This window comes from Anolis sagrei, chromosome 1, assembly GCF_037176765.1.
Source record: "Anolis sagrei isolate rAnoSag1 chromosome 1, rAnoSag1.mat, whole genome shotgun sequence".
Lineage (NCBI taxonomy): Eukaryota > Metazoa > Chordata > Lepidosauria > Squamata > Dactyloidae > Anolis > Anolis sagrei.
Window position 1 is genome coordinate 258,640,653 of NC_090021.1, and position 25,845 is coordinate 258,666,497.

The following is a 25,845-nucleotide window of genomic DNA, read 5'->3' on the forward strand; positions in this document are numbered from 1 at the left end:
ATAGCTAACAAAAATCTCAGAATTTCTAGGAACATTTCAATTCTGGAAGTCAAAGGTAATGAAAAACGAACCCAAGTGAGTTTTTAAGATTTATTCAAACATCAAATACAATTTTCCTGCTTCTTGGCAGGGGGCTGGACTGGATGGCCCATGAGGTCTCTTCCAACTCTATGATTCTATGATTCTATGATTGGCTTAATTTGAACTGAGCAAGGAAAAGAATCTATCACCTAGGATCCATCACTGGGAAGTGCCTCAAAAGTGCCTGTCAAGTCGGACAATCTAGCTAAACAGACACCTATCCAAGCAGGGCACCTTAATACCCACCCAGGTTCACATGTAAGTGTATAATATTGTAGGCAGAGCTTCAAATACCCTGTCTCAAATTAGCACATTAAATTGCTTTTAGAAATGTGTCTACTGCCACTGAAATTGGTACACATACCAGTATTTGTGCTATGTTTTTTAGTTGCCTTATAGTCTCAAAATCTGTGGTACATGTTCCAGTACCAATTGAAGTTTCTAAGCAAATGTTTAAAATGCAGTCCACTAATTTGAGTGTCACTACTGCATTGGCAATCTGTTGGTGTTATGAGTTCTATAGATATAGTCACAACTATCCTCCTAGAGGAATATAGTACAAGATATTTATTCCCATTGATACTATGTATGGATCCAAAAGAACCTCCAGGTTAGAAACTTTCTTCTTCAGGAGGTATATGGCCCTTTCCAATACTCATTGTATTTCTTCTACTAGGCAGAGTAAATTCCCACCCACAGTACCTCTCCCTTGTCTGTGTCAAATTTCATGTTGTTCATCTATTCCAGAACATCTCAGTTTTCAGTTTTATAGCCCTTATAGAACCTGAACATATGAAAAGAAAGTAAAGTTTGTGCATATTAGTGACACATGGGTCTGGCTGTTCTCAACAGTTCTTCTTCAATGTTTAGAAGCATGGAGTAGAAAGACAGAACCTGGAAGTATCCCAAAAGCCAAACACAATGAATTCTTTGGGCACCTGTTTCTGAGGCTGATTGGCTAGGATCAATCACAATATCTTATCATTCTTATGACCTCATCAGACCGCTTTTCCTGCTCTAGGACGCTTTTGCTCCAGTTCAACAATAGAGAGGAACAGATGCCATCACATAATGCACCTGTTATCATTTCTGCCCCCCCCCCCCCCAGGTCGTTGAACTGGAGAGCAATCATGGCAAAAGGGGTGAGCTCTGAATATGGAGGAGCAATCGTATTCGGAGCTCCAATAGTGCACTAGATCCATAGTACCAGCTTGAAAGCATATGTGAACTGTCATGGTCTCCAGCAGCAGTCTCTTGCAATAAAAGGCCAAGCCTTGGATGGGGGATCTTAGAAAGTGGTTTAAAATAACAGTGCCCCTGCAAGGGAAAGCCAAGCCTTGGGTGGGGCATCTTAGAAAGTGGATTAAAATAACACATTGAAATAGCATAAAACCAAATAATGTGCCACCTCCAGGACCACTTGGAGTAACAGATGGCCTCTGATAACCTCTATTCAGTAACTAGTAATGCTAAATCTTTGAAAATGAAGTTCATAATCACTATGAGTTTAAAAATCTCAGTATCACTACATCTGGTTAATTGGGTGCTAAAGTTTCTGTAACTTAAGTTTGTTAAAAAAAAGAGATAATTGAATAGAACGTATCTGTGGAAAAAGATCAAGAAGCAAGCAAAGCAGAAAATGAATAAAAAGAGGTGTGCAATGAAACATAAAATAAAGGACAGTGCATAAAATGAAGACAAAGATAGACAGATATTAAATATAGTGCTGTCTTCTTATAATATAAATGTGAAATATATGCACATGCTTATAATTTATTACCATTGTATGTTTATATAGTACCATGCATTGTGTTTAGCAGAAAGTATAGTAGAACAGATATCTATTCAACGGAGACAGTTTAAAATTCAATACAGAAGAAACAATTCAGAAAGGAGAAGGAAGCACAGGTAGAGTAAACAGTGGAACAATGTTAAGTTGCTTCAGTCACATGTGTTTAGCGCAGTTGCAGACTGGATATTCAATCTTAGGAAACATTTGGGTCACACTGTTTACAGAAAACCCACACACACAGATAGATATCTACATCAAAACTCCAACCATCACCCAAGTCATAAAAGAAGCACCATTAAAGCCTTGGCAGACCGTGCAAAAGAATCTACGAACCCCACCTCCTCCAAGATGAACTGAACCACCTCAACTGGGCTCTATAGGCCAATGGATACTCAGACATCAGAAGAGCTGCAAGACCAAGAAAAAGCCATGAGAGTAAAGACAAAGATCAATCCAGAAGAAAAGTGTTCTTGCCATACATCAAGGGAACCACTGACTGCATTGGGAAGCTGATGAGGAAACACAACATACAAACTATCTACAGACCCACCAAGAAAATCCAACAAATGCTTCGTTCAGCAAAGGACAAGAGGGATCCTCTCGCTTCTGCAGGAGTCTACCGTATACCATGCAGCTGTGGACAAGTCTACATAGGGACCACAAAACTTAGTGCCCAAACACGAATCAAGGAACACGAAAGGCACTGCAGATTACTTCAACCAGAGAAATCAGCCATAGCAGAGCACCTGATGAACCAACCTGGACACAGCATATTATTTGAGAACACAGAAATGCTGGATCACTCCAACAACCACCATGTCTGACTACACAGAGAAGCCATTGAAATCCACAAGCATGTGGACAATTTCAACAGAAGGAGGAAACCATGAAAATGAACAAAATCTGGCTACCAGTATTAAAAACTCTAAAATTACAACAGCAAAACAACAAAAAGGAAACAATCTGGGACATCTAATCACCTCTCAATAAAAGATTGCCCCAGGCACTGCCAGGCCATCAAATGCTAATCAAGGTGGTCAGTTGAAATATTCACACCTAGCTTCAGCAGACAAGAGTCCTTTGTCTCACCCTGTCATTCCACAGATATATAAACCCTTTTTCCTAGTTCCAACAGACCTCGCTACCTCTGAGGATGCTTGCCATAGATGCAGGTGAAACATCAGGAGAGAATGCTTCTAGAACATGGCCATATAGCCTTCAACAATAAATCAAGGCTTGCATTTTGGATTTTTTTTCTTGGAGAGGAATATATTCAATTTGTGGATGATCGACTTTGTAGATACAGAACCCATGGATGCAGAGTGACAACTGGATTGAGTGTTACTTGATCAAAACAATGGGAGAGTCAAAGGTCTGCACAGGAGAGTGATAGACAGAGATGGGTGGAAAAAGGTGATACACCAGAAAATGAGAGGCAAGAAGACTGCAGTTCGAGGCAAGAGTTCACCTGGGTCCCAGTTTTTGCTCAGAAGACAGCAATATTAAAAAGAAGCATACAAGTTGGCCACTGATCAAAAATGGGAAAAGGCTCCTTGTTGTTTAACTTCATGAATAGTTGCATAGTAAGTAGATGAAATAAGCATGTAATGAGAAATTAATAGAGCAGTCGTGTAAATGTTATGTTTCTACAAGCAGATACATCAGAAATAGGAACTCTATGGACCTCATCAAATGTGCCGCTGGAATCGGCACGACCGTGCCTGTCCAGAGGTGTGGGGAATCTATCACTCCACAGCCCACATTGCCTGATTCACCCATGTCCCCATCCCACTGGGGAAAGCATCTGCCACCTGACTTCCATCCGTTAATCCAAGGCAACATGGGAAGCCTCCCATGTTGCCCCAGTGATACCAACAGGCACTGGTTCACTTTTCCTTTTATGGCGGAGCCCTACTGGAAGTTGCAGTGCATTGTGGGATGGGAGCCAGCAGGTCCTTCACAAAAGGATAGGTGAACCGGTTTATGCTGCTGAACTCGCCCCCAACCGATGAGGTCGCTGGTCTAAACCTGAGCTTGGATGTTCAGGAGGTGATCTTTGTCCAGCTCACTTCAACAGTGCCCATTTCCTGTAGTTTCAGATCTAGCTGTAGTGATACATGTCTCAATTATGGCTTCTCTGGACACATCAAAGGCCCTGCCTGTGAAACCTGATTGGAAACTTTAGCAATCAATCTGTTGATCTAAGCTAGCTAAAATGTATTCACTAGCTGCTGATTCATTACTAACACAATTCTAAGTGTCCTTTGAGCTCTAAGGCCCCTTCTACACTGTCATACAATTCAGATTATGAAAGCAGATAGTCCACATTATGTGCTTTGAACTGGATTATATGAGTCTACACTGCCATATAATCCAGTTCAAAGCAGATAATCTGGATTTTGTATGATAGTATAGAAGGGGCCTAAGTGACTTGATTCTGGAACACTATAGGGCCTTCTCAAATAAAAACCTGTTTATCTTTTAAGATATTAAGGAGAGGTATTTCTCTGTGTCTTGTTAGGAACCAGTGTGCATTTGATTGGACTTCAAGAAATGATATGTACAAGCCTTACAATTACTGTGTTTGTAATGTCATCATAATTGTATGAAGAAATTGGATTTGGGGTCCTTTGATTCCAAAACAATTTTTAAAAAGGACATTTGCCCAGCAAGGGGCAACTTTTAATAGGAGCAACCCTGTAAAATTGTGCTCTAGAAAACTTTCATTTTGCTTGCAAAACTTTTTAGTTGGTTTTAAACAATGTCCAGAGCATTATAATAATCCATCTAGCTCAGGCATGGGCAAACTTCGGCCTTCCAGGTGTTTTGGGCTTCAACGCCCAGAAATCCCAGCCAGCTTACAGTCTATTAGGAATTGTGGGAGTTGAAGTCCAAAATATCAGAATTTTCCCATGCCTGATCTAGCTCAATATTGTCAGCTATGGCTGGCAGTAGCTCTCCATAAGTTTCAGACAGGTTTTGTCCCCTAATTCCTGGTAGCCTCTCTTGGTTTACTATCTAACCAATAACTACATCTACCTTTGTTTAGCTTCCAAAACCCACTGAATCCTGGTGAATTTAGGATGGGATAATGATATTCCCAAGGTAATATACCTCATAACTACATGTAATAGCTTAAATATACATCACAACAACACTATTTAAAATTTTAAAAAACAAAGTGAAATGTGGTTTGAGATATTTAAAAAATCATAGTTAATTTAAAAAACAGTGAAGAGGAAGACATTATCTTGCTTGTGTTGTGTGTTTGTGTGGGATATTGTTTTCTACCTCAAAAAAGCTGTCAGATAAAGTTTAAATAATGGACTGAACAAAAATTAATGGCACATGTATTTCAGCAAAATATTTGCATGAACAGAAATCCCTGCTTCATGTGTACAAGCTAGTAGATGTCTTAACTGTCCTCAGGATCCATGTTAAACTCATTGCTGGATACATTTTCTTTAGTTCAAGAAGGTCTTTTTATATAATTCTGTGGAAAACCATGGTGCATGCACTTTTAATAAAAGATATTTTAAGGACATGTGTGTATGATGTCCTCTTCTTCTGGGTCACTGCTTTTACATTCGCAAACAAAAGAATGTGGTCTTTATGCAGTATTTCCCTTTGAGCATTCAGTTTTAAAATGTGCAGGCCTAATGCCAAAGGTCAGTGCCTCCACCAAAGAAAAACACACTATGGGACATGATGTTGCACAGAAAATGCTAGCATTCGTTTGCTTTTCTCTGATATGTGATTTTCCTCTATTAGCTGTCCTTTATTTCCTTCAATACATTTTGTTTTATGCAGTTCACCTGTCTTTCATTGCTTTTTTTTTCTTGTCCTCAACTCTTAATATATCGCTTTAACAGCAATAGCACCTCCTATCTGCTAGGAAGTGTCAACTTACTGCTGGGCAAGGCAACTTTTGTTTTCCAACTAAACTGGCAAGTGTCCTTCTATATGTAAGAAACAGTTTAACCCAGGCATGGGCAAACTTTGGCCTTCTGGGTGTTTTGGACTTCCAACTCCCAGAAATCCCAGCCAGTTTGCTGACTGTTAGGAATTATGGGAGTTGAAACCCAAAACTCCTGTAGGGCCAAAGTTTGCCCATGCCTGGTTTAATCAGTTGAGGCCACTGTCTGCTGGTAACATGATTGGTAGAAATATAATTTCTTTAAATTTGCCTTTAATGTGAACTTTCTAATGTAACTATTATAATGAAAGGGTTTTTTAAAAAAAAAATCAGCTATCATACTCAGTGCTTTCGTCAATGAAAACTGTTTGAGAATTACAATTATTTAAAGTGCTTTTAATACAGTTTTTTAGGCTAAGTTAAAAGATCATATTCCACATCACCAATAATAAATGTGTAACTAAGTTTCAAATATATAACTAAATGATGTATCCTGGCCCAATCTCCTACTTTTAACCTGTCAGCAGCAGCAGCGGCAGCAGTGGCAGCAGCAGCAGCAGCAGCAGCACAACAACAACAACAACAACAACAACAACAACAATCAGAACAACAACAACAACTTTATTTTTCTACCCTGCCTCCATCTCCCCAAGGGGACTTGGGGCGGCTTACATGGGGCCAAGCCCAGACAGCATACAGATTAAAAGCAAGGACAACAGAAAATTACAAATTAAAATAGCACAAACAGCATAACAGTAATAAACAAGTATCAAGCAACAGCAACCCAATTTTGGAGGGGGGGGGGAGGCCAACATACGAATTGATTAAAGGGTTCAATAAGGTGGATAGGAACATAAATGGCACAGGAGATATCATGGAAACAGAGCAATTAAACAGTTGGCATGGATAGAGCCATGTCAGATTACTTGTTACTTGTAATGATTTCATTAAACTTACCTTTTTGAAGCAATTTCGAAGCATTTTAAAAACCCAGAAATCCCTTTGCCCTTCCAAAGCTTTCTCCGCCATTTTTGTTACGACTCAGGAAGTGAGTCAGAAATTTTCAGCCCTCTAGCCTGCTGAGAGGCTCCTTGCCTCCCCCCCCCCCAGCCAATCAGGGGAGAAGTTTTGGGGAGGGGAGTGGTTTCGGACTGGCAGGCATTGCTGAATATAAAGGGGAGCATATGGCTCAGAGGCTCATTTGGAGCCAGGAAGGGAGAAGGGAAAAGGGGAAGGGAAAGACAAAGAGTAAGACTAAGGGAAGGGAGGTTGTGTTGAAGGGAGGTTGGAAGAAGAGCACGGCGGGCAAGCAAGCAAGCAGAAAGGAAGAAGGGCTGAGGCAATTCATTCTAGATTTTAACCCAAGTGGCAATCCTAAATTCAGTGTGTTAGATGGCTTCTTTAAAGCTAGATAGTCAAAACCTGGAATGGATTTAATGCCCCAATGACATGGGAGTCAGTAGCTGCCACTAGACTGTAAAACAGCAAAGCAAATTCAAAGAAAAAATAAATGTAGACTGCGTTCACACTGACAAGTACAGTGGGCTCTTGGAAGCTGCTGGGGTTTGGTCCCTGGACACCTCCTACCCCCTCCTCCAGATACCAAAAGCAGTGATGGCTCAAGTCTTGTTTTATACAATGGCAAAGTAAAATAGTGTTCCTCATATAAAATGGCAAAATCAAGGTTAACTTCTTGGATATTTTGGGGGAATATTTTCAAGCCATGTATGTGGATGGTTGAATCTGTGGATGCCGAATCAGTGGATATGGAGAGTTGAGTGGCTGAGTATTCTTTTGCCATACCAATTCAAATTCCATGCTGTTTTGCAGTTTTACATTGGTGCTGAGCCTGGCTTGTACATCAACATTGTTATATCCCAAACCTATTTTTATAGCATACACATGAACATTACTGACTCCAGGGCTGTAAAATCATTGTGTGGTTTGTGTGGTTTTAATTAATTGGTTTTTTGGTTTAATGTCGAGATGTTTTCAACTTTGTAGCTTTTAATGTACATGTTTATTTTATTTTATTGTATGGATGTTATGCGGCATAAAATTGTTGCTTTTTGTAAGGCTGCTCAGAGTCCTCTTCGGGGCGAAAAGGGTGAGGCATAAATGTGGTAAATAAGTAAGTAAATAAATAAAATCATAGCATATATCTTTGTGCTTCAGTTTAGGGAGATGCCAGTCTTTTTTCCAGTCCAAATTATTTGTACTAGCCCTACTCTGTTTACATTATTCTGCATTTTAATACGCTAATATTCTTTTTGGATATATTAATGTATATATTTCTCAAAGTATTAAGTTAAAAATATATTCCTTTAAAATATAAATATATATTTCAAAAATATAGTTAAAGTTGCTACCTTGAACATTCTTTTGTGATAAGAAGCCCCATTGAAATATTCAGTAGCTTGTTGTCCTGTAGATGTATATTGATACCTTTATACTGTTGAGAATTGTGTCACAACATTTGGAAAACAATGAAATCTGGTGGATGGTGAAATTGTTATCTGAATATTAGACTGAAAGCTTTGGAATGGGTCGTTTTATAGAGTCATCTGCAGACACATCAAATTCCTTAAGCACCCCTAATTTCATTGCACACATCCAATTAGCAGTTTCTTGGGGGTTTAAAAAAACGCACGCACACAGATGTAAATCATTCTGGAATCTAATTTCAATTAGATAGCTACATCCTCTTCTGCTTGACAACGGTGAAAGAATCTGCTGTGAATAATTTCTTAAGGGTTAAAGAAATACCAGTTTCCATGCTTTAAACTGCAAAATAAATAGGAGTGAAATTCTGAGAACTTGTCTCTTTAATTTGCATGTGTAATTCATACAGAGAGGCCAGTGCTGTTTACTTCCAAGAATAGGCTTTTAAAATTGGGAGCTACTGTGGTGTACATGGACACCTTCATTATTTCTGTTTAGAATCAAACTCTAGTTGATTATATTTTTAGAACCACAGTAGCGAATACCTCCCTCAAAAGATATGTTATATTATTGTGACTTATGTGACTGATTTATTCAGTATAATTCTGTACATATTTTATATGTATCACCATGTGTGTGAGTGTGTGTATATCAAGTAAGCAAATTATTATTATTTCTACATGTAATGAAATACAGTCTCAATATGCGGTTTCTATTTTGTCCATAGCTAGATCCATTTTGTTTGTTTTTAAAACCTTCTGATTAGGTATTGGAGAGAAATCTCCTCCTGCTTATTTCTTGCTGTCAAACATTTACAAAGAGGAAATAACTACAAACTAAAGACATTTTTAGGATTTTGTTATGATTTACATTATCAGCGCTAGGGAGACCGAAAAGCAAAAAGGAACATTTTCTTATCTATCCCTGTTACATTAGAAAAGTTCATGCCCTGCTCTTAGCATTTTCCAACACAGCTGTAGAGTAGTTTAAAGCCTATTTTTTAAATAAGTGATGCTCAATTTGTCTTTGATGATCCGCATGATTCAGGTGAGATGGGAGCACGGTCGGGCCCTTATTTGCATAAAAATTAATCACAGAAAAATGTAAATTGATAAAATTTTGCCTGGCTTTTCCCCTCTATTCGAGAAACCATGGATGGCTCCCAGAAGCAATCATCTCAGTATGGGGCTGCATTGGATGCTATACAAATGATCACATTTGTGTTGAATACTCACTCATTTAAATGTCAGCACTGATGGGGCGGTACATCAGTAGAAAAAAAAGTGAAAAAATAAATGCACAGCAGCTGAAGACTATCAAATCTGCAGGCACTCTTTAGAGATATATGATCTAATGTGAAAAAATTGCAGATTAATTATCCTTTTCCAAAATGGTAATTGTTTCAGCATCACACCAGAGAAAAATCTGCAATTTATTTGGAATCAAACAAAAAACAGTAATGTTAAATACGTTATTACATCATTGTATTTATTAGAAGGCTGCAATTAATTCCAAAGACTCCAGTGTTGTATAAGATGAGACAAAAGAATTTCTCCCATTAATTTTCAAGGAACTTCTTATCTTTTAGATCCATGTAATAGAGTTTAGAGGCTGTTACAAATGTTGTTTAAATCTTTTAGTATCAAGATTTCTGTAAAGCATTTTTCAGTATAAAATATTTTATGACTCACATCATAAATGAGATTAATGCAATAGGCTGTAGAAAGTACTCTTTAATAAATATTGTTGACTATACTAAAAAGGTTAGATGGAAATATACTAACTGCATTGCATTTTTATTGTAATCACCTTCTTTCAGGTTTTATTGAGGAAATTACTTTGAAAGTAGCAGAAATTTATGTTCTAGCTTCACCTGCTAGGAACCAGTTGATCTTTATTAACTTCATTACAATTAACAGGCCCCACACTGCCCTATTTCCCAGGACCAGATCCCAAATTATTTGGTTATCCCAGATTATCTGGCAGTGTAGACTCATAATCCAGTTCAAAGCAGATAATCTGGGATCAGATTCTGGGATATAGGGCAGTATAGATATTCCAATTCAAAGCAGATATTTTTTTTGCCTTGATATTCTGGGATATAGGGTTGGGTGGAAGTAATGAAGGCATGATGAAAATACAAGATACACATATTGGAAAATATATATTGGATGTAACCATATCAGAAATAGGAATTAGAAAATACATGAAATCACAAAGGGATATGTATGTATGCATGAACTTCACTTCACTTGGGCAAATTAGATGCCACAGAGAGGCCAGGGTCTAGGAATGTCTAAAGGCTTCTGGCAAATTTCAAGAGACTCTTCCATTTTGGTACCAAGCAGGGCTTATCTTAAAATTAATGAGCCTGGCTATCAAGAGGCTTCTTCAGGAAGGACTTATCTCAAGATGGATGGAAGCGCTTGCTATCAGTAGCCTGGTAGACATTCTGGCGTTATGGGGTATAGGATGGTCCTCTTAATGAGCAGCTCTTTAGAAAAAGGTGCTTAATGGAAGATTGAAGGTGTTGAAGTTAAAATATGCTATTGGAATCAAAGTAAAAGTGGAATTTTGTGACACGCATTGTGATGCTTGTATGATGCAAGCATATTATTTTAAAGGGTATATAAACCAAGGCAATTCTTTTGTTCAGGACCCTGTTTTTTGGAATACCAGTAGGGTCCATATCCGGTTGGCACCAACTGAGAATAAACCGTGCTTTTACAGATGTGAAGAACTCTCTTTTGTGTCTTTTCCTCAAATCTTCTCCCTGCCATTTTAGAAGGGCGCTGTGTTCACTTTCCAGCAGAAGTTTAAAACAAAGGGTCCTTCCACACAGCCATATAACCCAGAATATCAAGGCAGAAAATCCCACAATATCTGCTTTGAACTGGGTTATTGGGAGTCCACACTGCCATATATTCCAGTTCAAAGCAGAAAATGTGGGATTTTATTCAGCTGTGTGGAAGGGACCAGAATCACACTGGAAGACCTAGAGTTTCCTGCAGAGAGCACTTTGATTGAATATGTAAATACTCAAATCCATAAAAATCATGCTCATAAATATGGAGGCTGACTATAAAGAAATTCTTCGCCCACTGCATTGTTTTAGAATGAGCAATGCTTCATTAAAAATACTCAATTGCTTAGCAAAACACATCACTATAATTTAGTATGTGTGTACTAAGTATATATCTCTCTGTGCGTGTATTTATAATTCTCCATATCCTAGCAAAGCAGCTGGTCTGCTTTTTGAGGTTTACCTGAGTTAACCTGCAGATTTCTTCAGCTGAAAAGCTCAGTAAACAACAATAATTCACTCAAATTCATTAAAAGGAAGCTTGTATTCCTAGTTGAAGTAGCAACCACAGTGTATTGAAATTGTAAACTGATTAATACAATTAAGCCTACAATATCAAGCTACCATATCTGCTATTTAAAAAAAAACATAGCTGTGTTCTGCCTTGTTTATAGCCCAGTACTTCTCAAAGTTCTAAGCTTTGGCCTGCTAACCCCTTGTTATGGACCTTGAAAGGGAATGCTAAAGTCCTAATTTAGGTGAGTTCTGACTGTGGTCTTTGGCCTTCAGAGAGTGCTGTACGCTCTTTGCTTGTAATCACTGAATTGAATAAGAAGAACCCTCCGTGTCAAGTGCCCATGGCAATGAACAGCAAGCTTTCCCAAGGAGTTTAGAAGGTTGTCTTTCTCTCTGGAATACTAGCACAGTCTCCCTATCCACTGCAGTCAACAGAGGTCTGTTTCCCTGTTGTGGATGACTAACATTCTCACCCCCTTACATAAGTGATCTTTGTCACAACAGACAAAAACAGAGCCCCTATTGCTGTTTTTCCTTGTATAGGAGATTGGTCACATAAGTGGGGGGAGGGGGGAGTCAACTGCAACAGGGGAAAAAACTCCATCAATTACAGAAGCTGCTGATCAATAAATGTGGAATATGAGATTTTCACAGTCCTGTGGATCCCCTAATGAGAGGAGTATGTAGGGATTGTGAATATGAAGAACTCATGGATGCATTACTCTTAGATTATTCAATAGCATTCTGGCCATAATCTCCATTTGTTCAGATGTGTGTCAACTGTGGACCGCTCCAAAGAAAAGAACACTTTTCTTCACAGTCCTGCCTTTTTCTATAGAACAAGGAAGCAACGAGTCATACTTACCACTTTTTATAACAGCCTGCTTTTGACTATTGCTTTCTCATAATGCCTGAATTTATGGAAGAAGGCATGCAGGTCAAAAGTATGGCAAACAGCCTTTGAGATTTTACCTCAGTGGGATCATTCAAACGAGCTTCTATCTCAAATAGATCTGATGTAGATCTGAGTTTGCAGTCATGTTGAGCCAACTATCTTTACTGTTCTTATTAAGACCAAAGAAGAAAACCTACTCAACCTACTTCCCATCAGCCACATGGAGAAAGTGAAGTTCATTCCACCAGTGATCTGAATATGGCTGAATGATGTTTCCATCAAATTTGGAGTGGGGTGTGTGTTTGGGCCACAAGAAGTTACTTAGTTAAGTATAAGCCAATCCAGGATCCGAGCCATTATCAGCAACCGAGAAGTTTGAAGAAGTTCTCAGAGTAAAATAAAAAGCAGGACTGAGAGTGTATATCTTTCTCTAAGTATTCCTAGCTGCTATGATCTGATTTGTGACATTCAGAGCAGCTTTTTATTGCTAATGTAGGTATTTATTTGTCGTGTCAGGGCAACCAATCAAATGTATTATATTTCTAACAGACTAAAACAAACAAACAGACAAAATACAAAATTTGCGAGTTTGGTAGTTGATTAAATGTCCTTTGACCAGTAGCTGGCCACTTGGAGTGTTTCTGGTGTTGCTGCAAGAAGGTCCTCCATTGTGCATGTGGCAGGGCTCAGGGTGCATTGCAGCAGGTGGTCAGTGGTTTGCTCTTCTCCACACTCGCATGTCGTGGATTCCACTTTGTGGTCCCATTTCTTGAGGTTGGCTCTGCATCTCGTGGTGGCAGAGTGCAGTCTGTTCACCATCTTCCAAGTTGCCCAGTCTTCTGTGTGCCCAGGGAGGAGTCTCTCATTTGGTATCAGCCATTGGTTGAGGTTCTTGGTTTGAGCCTGCCACTTTTGGACTCTTGCTTGCTGAGGTGTTCCAGTGAGTGTCTCTGTAGCTCTTAGAATACTATTTCTAGATTTAAGTCGTTGACGTGCTGGCTGATACCCAAACAGGGGATGAGCTGGAGATGTAGGTGACCATATATGTAGGTGACTATATATCTATATTACATTGTAGCTACATATCTATAGAAAGTTAAAGGATGTAATTTAGTGTTCAACTTCATTATTCTAAGAAAAAAAATTGAATTGCAAACCATTAGAACTACATAAGCAAGATCAGTGACTAATGCTTCTTTGTCTGGCTAGCCCAGCAATTCTTTAAAGTGAACCACCTGTCCCCAGAGGCAGATAGCATCACCTAATGTGCGTGACAGGCAGAGGTCTTCACTTTTCTACCTAGCATGGCAGAGTGACAGCAAGCAAGCAATGTTTTATAAGTACAGTTGCAGCAAGACTTGTACATACCAGCATATAACAAAATGCTTCCAAATAATTTTAAAAAAGGAAGACTTATAGGTTGTTTGGCCCACAAACTTTAAAAAGTTTATATGGTTTTTGGAAATTTGATTTAACCATGATGACGTTAATAATGCCGACATAGCAAAACCTAAGAAGAATTAAGACAAGGGGAATAATGACCTTCACTGTATTAAAAAAAGGTCCACAGTTATTTGTATTCCATATCCTTTTGCTGAGTCTTAGTGAGTGGGGTTGCATCTACACTGCTGTGTCTCAGTGATATGGAACTGTGGGAGCTGTAGTTTCATGAGATACTGGTACTCTTTGCCAGAGAAGGCTGAAGTTCTTGTAAAACTACAACTTCCATGATTCCATAGCATTGAGCCATAGTAGTTAAAGTAGTATCAAACTTCATCAGTTCTGCAGTGTAGATGTACCCTGAGTTAGGCTGAGTTCATATTGTTTTCTCATCATTTACAGCTCTCCATACTCAGTCCTTTATGGGTCATGGCGTACTTGGACCCTTCAGTTTCTCTTCTACGAAACTTACAGCTTTATCCTATAGTTAGTATCCCCAGGTGAAATTAATTGTAAAGTTACAATTTGCTTTACTTTGCCTCATTTTCTTTCCGTTTGCTGTCTTTCCCAATGTCAAAATTTAGAATTGCATGCTTTTTAGGATACACATTTATTTTGTTTCTATTGCTCTATAAAGCAAATAAAAGAAAGGTATTGTTAGAGTGGAAATGCTTGAGCTGCCTTGAAGTGGTGGTTATTAATGGATTGTTGTCAGGTTGCTGCAGTAAAAGTATGTTGCAACTTAAAAAAAAGAAAGTTAAATGGAGTAAATGTCTATATTGTTGCTGAAGAAGGAGCCAAAAAAGTAGAGAAAAAGGAAAGGGGAAAGTCCTGTATGGTTTATAGTTGTGAGAAAAATAAGTCATAGACCACTGCACACATTGACTGTTGTATTGTTGGGGTAAATGTGCAAGGGAAGTATCATTTGCCCTTGTCAGTAATTGTATGCAAAGCTGCTAATTTTTCTGTACCTGTTTATTAGGAGCATGCTGTTTTGGGTTGTTTTACTCCAGTCATTATTATGCAGAATTTATATTCAGATTACATATTGTATTTCATTTTATTTCATTAACAGATTAAAACAGTATAATTATTACTTGAAAGAAGACAGAGAAAGGTTTGCATTAATTTTAAGTTTTCAAAAAAGCTTTGTTTCTTTAACTTTTCAATTTACTGTATGTCACCAAATTGCATCATATATTTTTTTAAGAAATAAAGGAACAAAGTTTTGTTGTAGGAATCCTCTGAGAAAGGCAAAACCAAGACTCTTTATTAAGGAATCTTCCATGGAACACAGAGGATTTTACCATATGCCAGCATTAGGGGAATGGACAAAGGGACTGCTCAGAAGCTCCATCAGAACTGCTGAACATGGGCTGGAATTGAAATATCAAGCTTTTATCACCTGCCTCTGTCTTTCATTATACTATATTATAAGCAACTTGCTATAAATACTAATTTGCCTCAAATGAAAAGATGTAAAGGAATCCACTACCAATAAAAGCAGCGATGATGAAACTGATGGAAAGAACGATTTAAGAGGCACAGAAGAGGCAATGGGAGCACACACCAGCCTCCCTGTCTGCCTTCGACTCCTCCACCTCCTTCACTCCTGGGTCAGTCCCCTCAGCCTCCACTCACTTGCCAGAGCCAAAGCCACCTCCTTTTGCTGCTGGTGAGGCCCCCTTGCACACAGTCACAGTTGGGCCCTGTTGTGCACTATTCCCACCTACTCACAACACCCCAGAAGGGTGAAGGCAGCGTGGAGCCAGTGGGAGTAGTCCTGGCTCTGGCAAGGCAGTGGTCCCAGAGAGAGGAGAAGAAGAAGAAGGATGAGGAGGGCAAAGGCAGATGAGCCAATGGGAACAGCCCTGGCTCTGGCGAGGCAGCACCCCCAGTGAGTGGAGGAGGAGGAGGAGGCGAAGGCAGCTGTAACTTGGGGCAAACAGGGAGGCCAGTCCTGTGTGCTCACGCACCCACACCATACTGTATTACATGTATGTAATGAACACCCCAATTTCGGCATGGTAGTTTAGCCAAATAGGTGCACCTTAGATGCGTGTAAATATAGTAGTATCAAAAATGCTACTGGATTCTTTTATGCCTTTTTTATGCTAAACAAGATGAAACTTAGTATCTCTTTGAACTCTAACTTCATACAAGACCCCTGGAGATGTTGCCTATTCTTCAACTACCTATCTCTCACCCTACTTTCCAGGCTGTCTTTTCTCTCCCAAACTGCCAGATTTGTTGAGATAAGTAGGGTGCAGGAAGGAGAACCAAGTTTTGAGGGTAAGAATGGGGATTAAAATAGTTAGGGATTGTCTATCATAGAAATACATTGTAATATATGTTTTTTACATTATATTTTATGGTTGTTTGTTTTTAACTGTGTTGTGCCCCACCTCAAGCTTCAGGGAGAGGTGGGTAGGAAATAAAAATTATTGTTACAGTATTATATATTTGCTGACATGTATTTCGGTGTTTCATAAAACATCGACAAAGAATTGAAACAAGGGAAGACCTGTAGACTAAACAAATTCCTTATACTCTGCCCCAATTATTTTCTTCAGAAGAAGATAAAGCTTTAATATAAATAATAAACATACAAAAATTAGTGGTCTCCACTATGGGCTACAATTGTTTTAGCTGCTCAACCTACTGTCTTGCTGTGAGGTCTTAACTGGAGTCAAGTGTTTAGTAGGCAGTGAATAGTTGCCCTGAGCAAGGAAAACAAGGACAAGTGCTGAAAATGGTACCCAAACAATCTTGACTATATATTTCTGTTACATTTGGATGCAGTTCTTTGGGGTAAATATTTTACAAAATTATTGCAAGTGTCTTGGAGCTAGAAAGTATGATATAAATATTACAGACAAGCATCCCAGTATTGCCTTTTCCATATTATTTTAAGATGTGTGCTTCTATAACATGAAATTATTCTCCTGGAACTCAACTTCGCCCAAGACAGCCCACAATTCAGACTGCGGTTCTGCAAAATATGTGAAACCAATTCTGAAATGTTCAACTTTTTCACACTAAGTGTGAAAAAGTCATGTCTTGCAACAATAAGGTTGTTTTTAATAGATTAAATTGGCAAGGAAGTTTATATTTGAACGTAGGGGGATTTTTCATAACATCTGGATGGGCAAAGTGTCTGTTTTTCTGGATCTCTATCTTGAATTATTATTATTTTTGGTTCACTCTTTAACAATATGCAATCTTAATTGCCACAAGAGGAAGCTTTATTAAAATATTACAGTACTTCCATTCATGTGGGAGCTTAGTAACATTTTGTACTTGCCACTTTGTTCTCCATTAAATACAATTCTATGCCTTCGGAGAGACTGAGGTGCAAAGATTTCTACTCCTGAGTCATAAATGTTCTTGAACTTTTGGACAGAATGTCCTTTCCTGATGAACCTGATTTGCAGTTCTAGTTCAAACAAATTTTGCATAGTGGTGCAGATAAATTAACCAAGAGAAAATGGAATTAAGGCTACTGTCCAAGAAAGTCCAAGAAAGACTTTCTTGAGCATCAATCCCAGTGAAGAAAATGGAACTTTTGATTACTGAACATACATAGGATGGAACTTCTTTTCAAAGTTAGCATACAAAAGAAAGTGATAAGTGTCAGAAAAGAGTATTTCATTTCAGATGCAGTCATACTCAATGGTTCCCACATTTTTTTTATAATCAAAGAGATTAATAGCATACCTATTGATTATGGGGTTGTCGCTTTATTTTTAACCCTGTCTTGAGCTGTGCACGCATGTTTGAGAAAGAGAGATTTGACAGCTATCTGAGGCACAAGTTTACTTCCTTGTGAGATGTCTGGGGAAGAAATGTTTCTGTAATAAAATGGAAATGAAATAACATTAAACAGAATTAAAGGGAATGCGGCTTTTAAAAGAAAAGTCTCTTAACTGGACTTTCATGAATCGCTGTTTCCCCCTAGTGGCTTCTAATGGGAAATAGTATAACTCAAATTAAAGATGATATGAAAAGCAGAGACAGAAACCAAAGAAAAACAGAAATATCAAATGCATTTGTAGCACTTGGACAATCATTCTATTGCTACCTATTAATGCTAATGCGGTTAAGGAATGTCAGCATCTCTTTTATAATACACAATTTTCAGGAGACCTAAGCTTGGTTATTAAAACTCATACTGTGCTAAAACCTGGCAGCTTAATAGCACTTTCAGGAAAAAGCCATGTGGTGTATGCTGCAAATGTTCATTGACAATAATGAACAAGACTTGGCAGACCCTGACAAGCTCTCTGATATGCAATTGGATCCAAAACAGAATACGAATAAAGAAAATAGGAACTTTTAAATAACTTTGATTTCATTTAAGAATGAAATGACAAAAAGTTCTCTATGTTATGGGCTTTGTATTTTGTGTCACATTTCAGGTTAACTAATTTAGTATGACTTAAGTGTTTGTAGACTAGTCAATTTCTTCAGATGTATTCAGTGGTCTCCTGTAATTTCTGGAAATATGGGACTGGAATTATAAACAGTGAGATAAGAGGGAATTGAAATGCTGACAGTTCAGAAGTGGAAATTATCGTACCAACAGTAGCCATTCACAGATCAGTTGTGTCAGGCATCCTTACATTCGTGAGAATGTAGTGTATGTTTCAAAATGTCCCCATTCAAATCACAAGTGATAGATATGGATATTTTTATATGAATTGTCAGTCAGTGTTTCCTTTTTTGCCTTTCATACAAATTCAGCTTAAGAACAAACCTATAGAACCTATCTTCTTTGTAACTTGGGGACTGCCTGTATAAGGCAACCTCATATATAAGTCAAGGGCAGGTTTTGGGGTCAAAATTGAGTACTTTCATGGATAAGTAGAGGGTTATTCTGCAGAGAGGGGAAAGGGCTGGCACTGTCTCAAAAAAGGCTGAAAGCAGTGCTGTGTCAATGTGTGTGTGTGCAGGGGGGTGGGTTTGATGCTACTTTTAGGTTCTCCCAGGATGGACAAAGATTCCACCTTTCACCATTGTACTGAGAGAAGCAGGTGATTCCTTTTTTGGTGAGAGTTAAGATATAGTACTTACATTGACCAATGGTTAAATCTACCCAGTTTTGGAGGTTGATTTTTCAGTAAAATGTCTAGACCTATACATGAATATGTATATTATATGTTTTTATTTCTTGAAAATGGGTAAAAGTCACCATATAAGTCACCATACTTAATATATTATTTAGGTTGTAATAGATGGAATGGGTTACTAAACAGACTACAGTGAAGGTGGAAACTAGTTACACTGAGCATTGAGTGATTGTGTGTGTGCATTCTTTCAGGCACACACACAATCACTCAATGCTCAGTGTAACTAGTTTCCACCTTCACTGTAGTCTGTATGTATATTTGCCCATGCAAATATACATACACAATCATATCTGGCATTTGTATACATGCATATACATATAAATAAACAATTGTATGTTTGTATGTGTAGCTATATCCATATATTCTGCTTAAAAATGATATAAGAGCTCACTAACAATAAGACATATATTAAAACACTGCTATAAATGTCATGCACAAATCAAATCAAATTAATGTATGTTCAAATCAAATTAATTAAGTAGGAGGACACCAGAGATCAGAAAGCAAGTAAATAGAAATGTAGCCAGGTGTAAGTATAGGTAAATCATAGGTTAGGAATTTCTTGATCCAAGATAATCCAATTAAAGGTTATCTATTTTTATCTTTTTATTTTTAAGATTAATGAGTTAAAATGTTTGAACATATTCACCACTGTACTTGTAAAAAAGACTTCTGATCAAAAAAATACTTCTTTTTCCTTCAGATGGGCCATTAAGCATGAAGGGATAAGCAAGCCTGGTCAATGGAAACACTCAAAAGTGGACAATCCTTTGTGGAATAAACTGACATATATGTGGCCGGTGCTTCCAAATGGAGAATTAAATGAGGTAATGCAAGTACATGCATAAGCATTTGCACATATCTGCTTAAACACATTTAAAATCTACATTTATAAATATATACACTTACTCTATATTACTAGTATTCGTAATAATATGCTCTTGGTTTCTATCTACCTAAATGCCTTTTGACCTCATTCCTTTGAATCATATCATATTGCAAAGAACTCATCAACTTCAATATCCTGCAATGCAGCATAGGGAGCTGCTATGCTAAGTTGAATTCTTTAACTCTTCATCAACTATCTAATTGGTATTATCCCTCTTCCTTTGTTTCAATTTCAACCATAACAGTAACTCACTTGGACCTTGGAAGTATAATTGTAATGAACTATTCTGTAACACAACTGTGAGATACAATATCACAAATGTTATACAAAATAACTCCCTAGTCTCTGAATTAGCTGTGATGGACACCTTCATTCTCCAATAAAAAAATTCTTCTAGCCTGAGCTGCTCTTCCAAATGCCTCACTCACTATTTGAATTCTACAGATAATCTACTCTGCAAAACTATAGCAATTTGACACCACTTTATCTATCATGGCCTCTTCCTATAGAATCCTGGGATTTGCAGTTTGTAATGACATCAAAGCTCTCTGACAGGAAAGGGTGAATGTCTTTGAAAACAACAAATCCCAGAATTTCGATGCATTGAGCCATGACAGTTAATGGGTAACCCCATTAACGACTCTGCCACTGATAGATAGATAGATAGATAGATATGTTAATACAAAGACCTTATTCTTTGGTATTGTGCTAGTTTGCTCTCATATTTTTGAACACTCCCATTTTTGGACAGAAAGGGGTAGCTATGTGCTGCCATGTCCCATGTGTTACCGTGCCTCTTGCACACAATGATCCTGATGCATGGCATGTTCCCAAATGATCCTGTATTATACCATGCTCTACTTGCATGAGAAAGATACATTGTTTGTATCTTCTCTGCAAGCAGAAGGAAAGTAGAGAAAATGACCCTCCATCAACAGCTGCTAGCAGTGCCAGGCATGTAGCCGGGGGGGGGGGGGGGATTGAGGGGCTTCAGCCCACCCCCCCCCCCCAAAATTCTCATGGTAGTTTGCGAAAAGGCCTTACTGGTGCATTATTTAAACTGTTATGTTTATTCATATCATGATCTGATCACCATACTCAATATATCCCATATGCATGGGGGTATTCGGGTAATGATACAAAAGGTTTGCTAGGCTAGACCCTCTTTCACTCAGACTCAGCCCCCCCCCGAAACTCAGCCCCCCCAAACCCCCCTGAAAATTTTTTAGCCCCCCCCCCCCCCCGAAATGAAATCCCGGCTACGGGCCTGAGCAGTGCTATACCAAAACTTGGAGACGTAACTTTTTGAACAATGGTTTCTTTTGCGAAACTTTCAGCCAACATGGTCACATTAGCTGTTTTGCAGGGTTTTTAAAAAAGTTTCTGCTTCTCACTTGTATAATTCTGTCCATAAACAACAAACTTTGTATGAGCAAATTGTTGAACTACAGGTTGAGGTGGACAGAGAATTGAACACAGACCTGTGCAGAATAGGAGAAAGAAAAAGAGCATATAATGTAGTGGTTACTTTGTCACTAGAAACAAAACCTTTATTGTGGAAGAGGTGTTCAGAACAAATGTTATTAATATGGCATCTAAATAATCAGTGCCATCTTTTTTTAAAAAATGTGACATTATCACAAAGGGATTTGTTACCACAAAATAATCACAGTAGAGGCTCTAATAAAGAGATTTGGTTAATGCTGAAATGTCAAGAGTGAGCATTGTCAAGCAGTTTGGCAGGTTATTTTAATGATTATTTGATACATCACCTATGTCTGCTAGTATGATTTCAGATGCATTGTTTTCCTTCTTCAATGTGCTGTTGTGTTCCATTTTTAAAAGTCTAAGAAGACAGAGTTCACTAGCTTCAAATTGCTTTTAAATATATAGTCTATACTGACAAATAAGTCGGCCTCGAGTATAAGTCAAGGGTAATGTTTGGCCCATGTAACAAACATGTCTTTTGCTCTCCTTTTAAAAATGCACAGTGGGAATGCACTTAAGAAGGTTAAAGAGAATGAGAGGATCTGTTTATCTGATGAGTTGCAATTGGGGCGGTGGGCGGGGGGGGGGGGGGGCGGTGGGATATATTGAATTGCTGATTTTAAAATGACTGCATTTACAGAATCACAGACACAGAAAGGGATATAAATGGGGAGAAATAATGAATACATCCTGAAAAAAAAGGGGGAAGCAACCAGTGTGTATTGGATCCAGCTCAAAGGCAGTGACAAGAGATGGGACAAGTAGCACTCCGACCCATTACCCCTCCTGGACCTACACAGAAGGGGCAAAGGCAACCTTCCCTCATCCTTCACTTTCTCTTTTGACTCAATTTGCAGGAATGACCCTCAACCAGTGGTACATATATTAAAAGTACTACACACCACATCATCACATTGAGAGGGGAAAGCATGGATGACCGTCCCTTTAAGAGTTCCTGCCCAGAGTCCCCACAGGGAGATGGGGTGGGATATAAAGAAAGTTTTGGTGTTTTGTTGTTAGGAATAGAGAATCACTCCTTTTATGTTGTCAGTAGTTTCAAGTTCTGCTTCCCCATCACACTTATACTCACACTGGAAACTTAAAAGCTGGCAATAAATTAATCTTACATTCATTACAATGTCAGTACTACTTTTTGTTTTGAATCTGGAGAAATAAAAATATACAAAAACATCTCTTGCCCTGCCCAAACGTCCTTAAATTAAAGGAGACTGACACCAGTTTAAAACCACTTCTTTAAATGGGATTCTATTGTTCTGCCCCAAACCCCCATAGAATACAAGAGAAAGTGCTCCAGGTTAAAAACATTGCTTTCCATGGCATCCTATGGTTCTGCTTCAAACAGCATAGGGTACAAGAGACAGTGCTCCAGGTTAAAACCATTGCTTTCCATGAGATCCTATGGTTCTGCTTTGAAATGCATAGGATACAAGAGACAGTGCTTCAGGTTAAAACCATTGCTTTTCATGGGATCCTATGGCTCTGCATCAAACCTCATAGAGTACAAGAGACAGTGATCAGGTTGAAACCATTGCTTTCCATGGGACCATATTGTTCTGCACCAAACCCCATAGGATACAAGAAACTGCTGATGGTTGGGCAATGAAACTTTTGATGGTTCACCTCCCTCCTGTTTTTCATTTGTAAACATGAGAGTAAAGTGCAATAAGAAGTAGGAGCTCTAAACCTGATTTCTGGCCCGTGTTCAGAGTTCCCTTCTTTCAGGACATTTCTGCCTCTTTTTAACCCTTGAACATGTGATGAGCTCCATGTCTCTTCATGCTTGAAAAGAGGCTGAAGTGTCCTATGAGGGGGAAATGTCTTAATTTGATGAGGTCAGATTGCCAGAGTTCCCTCCTTTCGGGATACTTCTGCCTCTTTTCAGCCATGGAGGGCTATGCATGACAGTTGGAAATATTTTAACTCATTTTATGAGCTCAGTGCCTCTCCATGCTTGAAAAGAGGCTGAAGCATCCTACAACTGGGAAATTTCTCAATGTGATAAGGTGGTCAAAACAATTAGTCAAAGCAATAAGATAATTCCCATTATGTTGCTGCAAAAAAGTATATTCTTTGTTTTTTTAATTCATATCACAGTAAAATTTGTCCACAGTACAATTAGTAGAATTTTCTATTGCTAACTGAATTATTATTCATTTCTGCTTAATCCCAGCAACACTATTACAATTTGCATGTTTTAAAACTTTTTGAAAAACAGAAATATAATAACAGAATGATTGTAAATATGCACATTTCTTCCTTGGGAAAGGGACTTTCTGTTTTTATCTGTGATGACACCAACGTGTTTTTGACAAAATATAGGGCTAAAACGTCCAGGCATTTGAATAACTTAGGAAAAACCATTTAATAAATAACCTTTTGTTAGCTGAGTTATATATGTAGAAGAGATGGGATTTGTTGGTACAGACTGGAGGTCTTGCATCTCAGCTCTCTGCAAAAGCGCACAATATGAGGTTGCCGATGCCTATTCACCTCACAGAACTGGACCAATTGCTCAAGTCTGTGTGTGTTTGTGTGTATATCTCTCCAACTTTTTCTAACTGTGAAAAAGTGTTGATATTGTTATAATTCTAATGTAAAACCATTGTATTTGTTTACTGAAAGGCTTTTGAGTGGCCCATTGAAGGTTTGCTGATTCCAAACAGTCCTCCTTTAAAGAAACCTTCTTCTAAGAGGTCAGAAAGCTACATGCCTTTGAAACTGAAGGTACTGAAAAATGGAGAACATGACAAAAACAAGGCTGTCTTTATTCTTGGAGTGGATTGTTCAACTATGATGAAAAAACAGTAAGAACTTGCCAGTTAATTTTTAGAAGCAATCATGATTAAATATTTTATTCGATTTTATCTTCTTCTTTTTTAAGAAAACAAACACCTATGTCACAATCACTAAAAGTATCAAGAACCCTTCCGCTTTGCAGTGGCAAAGGAAATAATAATATAACAATAATAAAACTTTATTTGTACCATCTCCCCAAGGGACTCGGTGTGGCTTACATGAGGCCAAGCTCACAATACATCAATAAACAAAACATCAATAAAACAATCAATACAATACAATTCATATAAATCACATAAACAAAAATAGGCAATAAACAATCAACAGTAACATACAAGCATTTAAAACCAATGACCGGGCCAAATGTAATAGATTAAAATTAAAAAATAATGCTGACGTGAACAAGGTAGGATATAACTGGGATAGGATTTTCAGAGAGAAATGAGGGAATGCAGTCAGTCCTAAATCAGTGGTAAAGTGCATTTTGAGGGCATATTGCTGAGAGTTTTCCTTATTCTGGGAAGGCACACTGGAACAACCATGTTTTCAGGCTCCTCCGAAAGACTGCAGGAGTTGGGGGCATGTCCGATGTCCCTGGGAAGTGAGTTCCAGAGTCGGGGCCACCACCGAGAAGGCCTTCTCCCTCGTCCCCACCAATTGCGCCTGCGAAGGAGGTGGGAGCATGAACAGGGCCTCTCCAGATGATCGAAGAGATCGTGTGGGTTCATACACAGAAATGCGGTCATGCAGCTAGGCGGGTCCCAAACCATTCAGGGCTTTGTAGGTAAGAACCTGCACCTTGAATTGGGACCGGAAAATGAACGGCAGTCAGTGGAGCTCCTTAAACAGGAGGGTTAACCACTCTCTGTAAGAAGCACCAGTTAGTAACCTGGCTGCCGTCCGTTGTACCAATTGAAATTTCCAGGCTGTTTTCAGGAGCAGCCCCATGTAGGGTGTATTACAGTAATCCAGTCTGGAGGTGACTAAGGCCATCTTATATAAAACTGACGAATAAATGCTCTTTCCATAATATCCACTGTTTAAGGAAACTAAGAGTGCATCTACACTATAGAATTATTGCAGTTTCACACCAAACTGACTTCCATGGGGGAGTGCTGTAGAATCACGAGAATTGTAATTTTATAATGACTTTAATCTTCTGTGCCAAAGTGTTGGTGCCTCGCCAAATACACATCCCCAGAATTCCGTAACATTGAGCTATGGCAGTTAAAGCGGTGTCAAATTGCACCAATTCTTCAGTGTAGATGCACCTAAGTCTGGCATAGTTTTTCATCAGTCACATTAGAATGGTAGTGAGCACAGAACTGTGGGAAGACATGGTTTGTGTGGCACAACTGTTGTATCTTGACTGTTTGGTCCAGTTGCTGAAATAGATCAGCTGCCTGTTTTGTGCTATTGTTACACAAAAGCTTCAGCACATTTTTCTTATGTGAATATATGAACAATGGAATGAAGGAAATGGGAGTCAGTTGCAATATCTAAATGACCCTGATAGAAATAATTTATAATTATGTCTCCAACGAATTACAAGACTATAAAGAAGTATTCCTATGCTCACATTTGGTATTCTGCACAATAATACACATCAAGTTTCCTTTATGCAGTTTCCATAGGAA

At 38.4% G+C, this 25,845-nt stretch overlaps 1 protein-coding gene across 1 annotated transcript in view; it reads left to right on the forward strand.

The window, feature by feature from the left end:
• The window catches only part of LOC132769350 (doublecortin domain-containing protein 1-like), a 165,959-nt gene that overhangs the window by 80,594 nt on the left and 59,520 nt on the right, over positions 1-25,845 (forward strand). Inside the window, exons 7-8 of the mRNA XM_060766246.2 lie at positions 19,718-19,841; positions 24,035-24,216. Coding sequence (XP_060622229.2) covers positions 19,718-19,841; positions 24,035-24,216 — 306 coding nt within the window. The remainder of the gene's footprint in view (positions 1-19,717; positions 19,842-24,034; positions 24,217-25,845) is intronic.